Source organism: Metopolophium dirhodum, chromosome 1 (genome assembly GCF_019925205.1).
Source record: "Metopolophium dirhodum isolate CAU chromosome 1, ASM1992520v1, whole genome shotgun sequence".
Classification (NCBI taxonomy): domain Eukaryota; kingdom Metazoa; phylum Arthropoda; class Insecta; order Hemiptera; family Aphididae; genus Metopolophium; species Metopolophium dirhodum.
Genome location: NC_083560.1, coordinates 132,008,783 through 132,012,494, shown reverse-complemented (window position 1 = coordinate 132,012,494; position 3,712 = coordinate 132,008,783). Strand labels below are relative to the sequence as shown.

The 3,712-nt window shown below is 31.7% G+C and overlaps 1 protein-coding gene across 1 annotated transcript; it reads left to right on the top strand.

Moving 5' to 3' along the window:
- The first annotated feature begins 1,860 nt into the window (after nucleotides 1-1,860).
- Nucleotides 1,861-3,176, top strand: LOC132953829 (uncharacterized). The gene is made up of 3 exons (XM_061026164.1): nucleotides 1,861-2,375; nucleotides 2,554-2,923; nucleotides 2,988-3,176. The coding sequence occupies exons 1-3, from the start codon at nucleotides 1,861-1,863 to the stop codon at nucleotides 3,174-3,176; spliced, it is 1,074 nt and encodes a 357-aa protein (XP_060882147.1).
- The last annotated feature ends 536 nt before the right edge of the window (nucleotides 3,177-3,712 follow it).

The window sequence follows — 3,712 nt, the reverse complement described above, 5'->3', positions numbered from 1 at the left end:
ACTGTCACGATTATCGTAATAGCACGATACAAGAATGTATAGTGAGAGTCCAAGCACAAGGTTTAGTCGTGTGCGATGGTCCTATAGTGTTGTTTTTGTTTTACATCGGTTTCCATTAATTTTAAAATGCCAAAAGTCGGAACGAATCGATTTGTAGTCATGTGGCCGAGTTTGGTGAAAATATATTTGCATCCGATGGAGGTGTTTTATTTTGTAAAATGTGCGAAATAAAGGTGAACAGTGGCAAACGTTTTTGCGTAACTCAGCATATAAAAACTGAGAAACATGCTCGAGCTGTTAATCGCAAAGCTAAAAAAAATAGTTTAACGCAACCGCTTATTACGACACCATCATCACGAAAATCTGATTTTAACAAAGATTTATGCAAAGCATTGTTAAAATCAAATATTCCATTTGAAAAACTAAGCAACACACATTTTCGATCGTTTCTAGAAAAATATGTGGATAAGGACATTCCTTCCGTATCTACGCTAAGAAAAACCTACGTCGAAGATTGCTACCAAGAAACGATGGACGAGATAAAAAATGAGGTGCAAAATAAAAAGATTTGGGTGTCGATTGATGAGACGACAGATTCAGAAGGGCGATATGTTGCGAATGTTATAATTGGCACGTTACCAGTAGATGAACCTGATAAACATTTTTTACTTGTCTCTGAAGTTCTGGAAAAAGCAAACCATACAACAATTAGCAAGCTTTTCGACAAAGCACTTTTCTCATTATGGCCGAAAGGAATACAACATGACGACGTTATTTTGTTTGTTAGCGATGCAGCACCGTATATGGTGAAAGCTGCAAAATCCATACAAGCCTTTTACTCCAAAATGATACATGTAAGATGTAACCTGTCTGGCCCACGGTCTTCACCGAGTATGTGAGAAAATTCGAGCAGAATTCCCTAAAGTCAATGAACTTATATACAACATGAAAAAAGTATTTTTGAAAGCACCAGCTCGCATCGAATTATTTCGACGAGAAGCCGCTGATACGCCATTGCCACCTTCACCAATTATAACGCGCTGGGGTACCTGGTTGAAAGCGGCTATGTATTATTGTGAGCATTTTAAAACTATAAAAAAAGTTGTTAATATGCTTGATGTTGATGATGCCTTGGCAATTGAAAAAGTAAAACAAATAATATGTGATAAAAATGTTCAATCAAATTAAATTTTTATTCACACAAATTATGGTTTCTTAATATCAGCCATTAACAGTTTAGAAACTCGAGGAACACCCTTAGTTGAAGAAATTCAAATTGTAGATAATGTTATAAAAAAATTAAAAGAAAAAGTTCCAAAAGGCGTTATAATTTACAATAAATTGGAACAAGTTATTGAGAAAAATGAGGGGTTTAAGATACTGTCAACAATTTCAAAAGTCATGTCAGGAGAAGAAACAACAACAGATGGCCTTCCAGGGGATCTTCAAATTTCAGATTTCATACATTCAGGGCCGGATTGGCCCATCGGGATACCGGGAAACTTCCCGGTGGGCCGGTATCCTTGAGGGCTGCTATGGACGCAAACAGTTTTTAATTTTGTTATAAATTGTCATGAATTTTTTTTTCATATTTTTCAATATTTATTATTTTTATTTATTTATTTACTAGTTTATCACGTCTTTATCATAATTATTTTAATTTCTGACTTCTTATCACTTCTTATCTCATAATATGATAATGCGTGCCCGCGACTCTATGGCCCGCGTACATTATTTTATTTCATAGAGTTATCAGTTATCACGTTACGGACTGTTTTATCTATTCTATGGTACTACGATAGTATAAATGTATGATTATACAGTGAATTGGCTGTTTTTTTTAAGGAGTCCCATAAACGTATGAATGTTTGGATGACTAACAATCAAGATAATAAAAACAAAAGGCTACAAACTATAGGTGACACTAGATGGTGGTCCAAAGACTTGTCTCTTCGAAGAATATTTGGAACCCCGAATAATTCACAGAATGCTTTATATGTTGAAGTCTTAATTTCACTACATGCTATTGAGGATTCAGTTCAGTTTACTCCAGATGTAAGATATAAAGCCACAAGTTTTAAAGAATCATTGTTAAAGTACTCAACATTATTGACTGCATTTTTGTACATGAGAATATTTGAAATAACAACTCCACTGTCAAAATATTTGCAGACATCGGGTATGGATATTCAAAAAGCATACATTATGGTTGAAAACACTGTAAAACAATTGAAATTATTAAGGAAAGATGAAGCTGGCCTAAAAAAGTGTGTTGATAATTTTATTAACACAGCAAATATCAAATTGGACGAAAAAAACCAAGAAGAAAATAGTGATATTGACTTTATTATTGAAAGCAAATTACCCACATTAAGGTCAAGAAAAAAAAATGCAATTCGATGATAGAGCTGAAGATGAGCCAATAATTGATCCATATAAGAAATTTGTTGTTGAAGTTTATAATGTTGTCATGGATGGTGTAATAAATAGTTTTGAAAAACGATTTTTGTCAAATTCAAAAATATATGCTGATTTATCTTGTCTATCTCCAAGCAACGTCAATGACATTAAAAATGGTCTTCCAGCTGAAGCACTTGATGTTCTAGTCTCAAAATTAATAAAATTTGATTCAGAAGTTACTGCTGATAAATTAAGGACAGAATTAATACACTTTTCTAATAACTGGGAGTCATTAAAAATAAATATTGCAGAGTCCTATACCTTGAATCACATTGATGATGAAGATAATGATGATAATGATGAAGACAATTTAAATAAATACAATAATTGCACAACACTGTCAACCTGTAAGAATTGTGCTACCTGTTGTTATACACTACTTATAAAATTTAATCTTTATAGTAATGCTTATAGCACATTGACTTTAGCTTACAAATTTTTACTTACTTTGCCAACGACACAAGTAAGATCATTTTTCCTGAAGGTTTAACTTAAAATATTATAAGAATATCCTTTTCTTTTTATAGGTAGCTTGTGAGAGATCATTCTCTATACTTAAATGTATTAAGACCAGATTGAGAAGCACATTATCTGATTCATATTTAGAAGATTTTATGCTAATGGCAGTAGAGAAGAAAATGTTAAATGATATTGACACAGAAAATATCATTAATAAGCTAAAAAAAAAAAGTGCATTACTCAATAAAGAACTCTGAACTCTCATATTAAATTATTTTGCTATATTATGTATGTGCAAATTTTATTTTAATAAATATAAGTCAGTAAACAAAATTGTAATTTTTAAAACTTTATATTGTGATTTGTGGGGGGGAGTTGAACCACCTATAAAAACACGAGTAATATTATGTATAACATTAGATATTATAGTATAGAGAGCCGGTCTCAATAATTTTCCCGGGCCGAAAAATTCTGCCAATCCGTCCCTGCATACATTTCAAGTATGCTCCAATTTCTTCTGTTGATGTAGAACGGAGCTTTTATCTTTACAAAAATATGTTGGCTGATAATCGCCGTTCATTTGTATTTGAAAACCTGTCAAAGTCACTGGTTGTAAATTGTAATTCCTAAAGTAAATATAACATAATATACCATATTAATTAATAAATACATTTTGCTTGTTTTTTCCCCATATTATAATTATTTTTTTTTACCAAAAACGAAAATAACTTGAGTTTTTTTTTTTAAATGCATATTTAGCGCATATTTTATAGATTTTAAGCGCATATTTTGA

Excerpts from the sequence above, each read along its gene's own strand:
- LOC132953829 (XM_061026164.1), top strand. The coding sequence starts at position 1,861 with ATGAATGTTTGGATGACTAACAATCAAGATAATAAAAACAAAAGGCTA. Across the intron at positions 2,376-2,553 it reads AGCAAATTACCCACATTAAG|CAACGTCAATGACATTAAAA; the intron begins GTCAAGAAAAAA and ends TCTATCTCCAAG. Across the intron at positions 2,924-2,987 it reads TTACTTTGCCAACGACACAA|GTAGCTTGTGAGAGATCATT; the intron begins GTAAGATCATTT and ends TTCTTTTTATAG.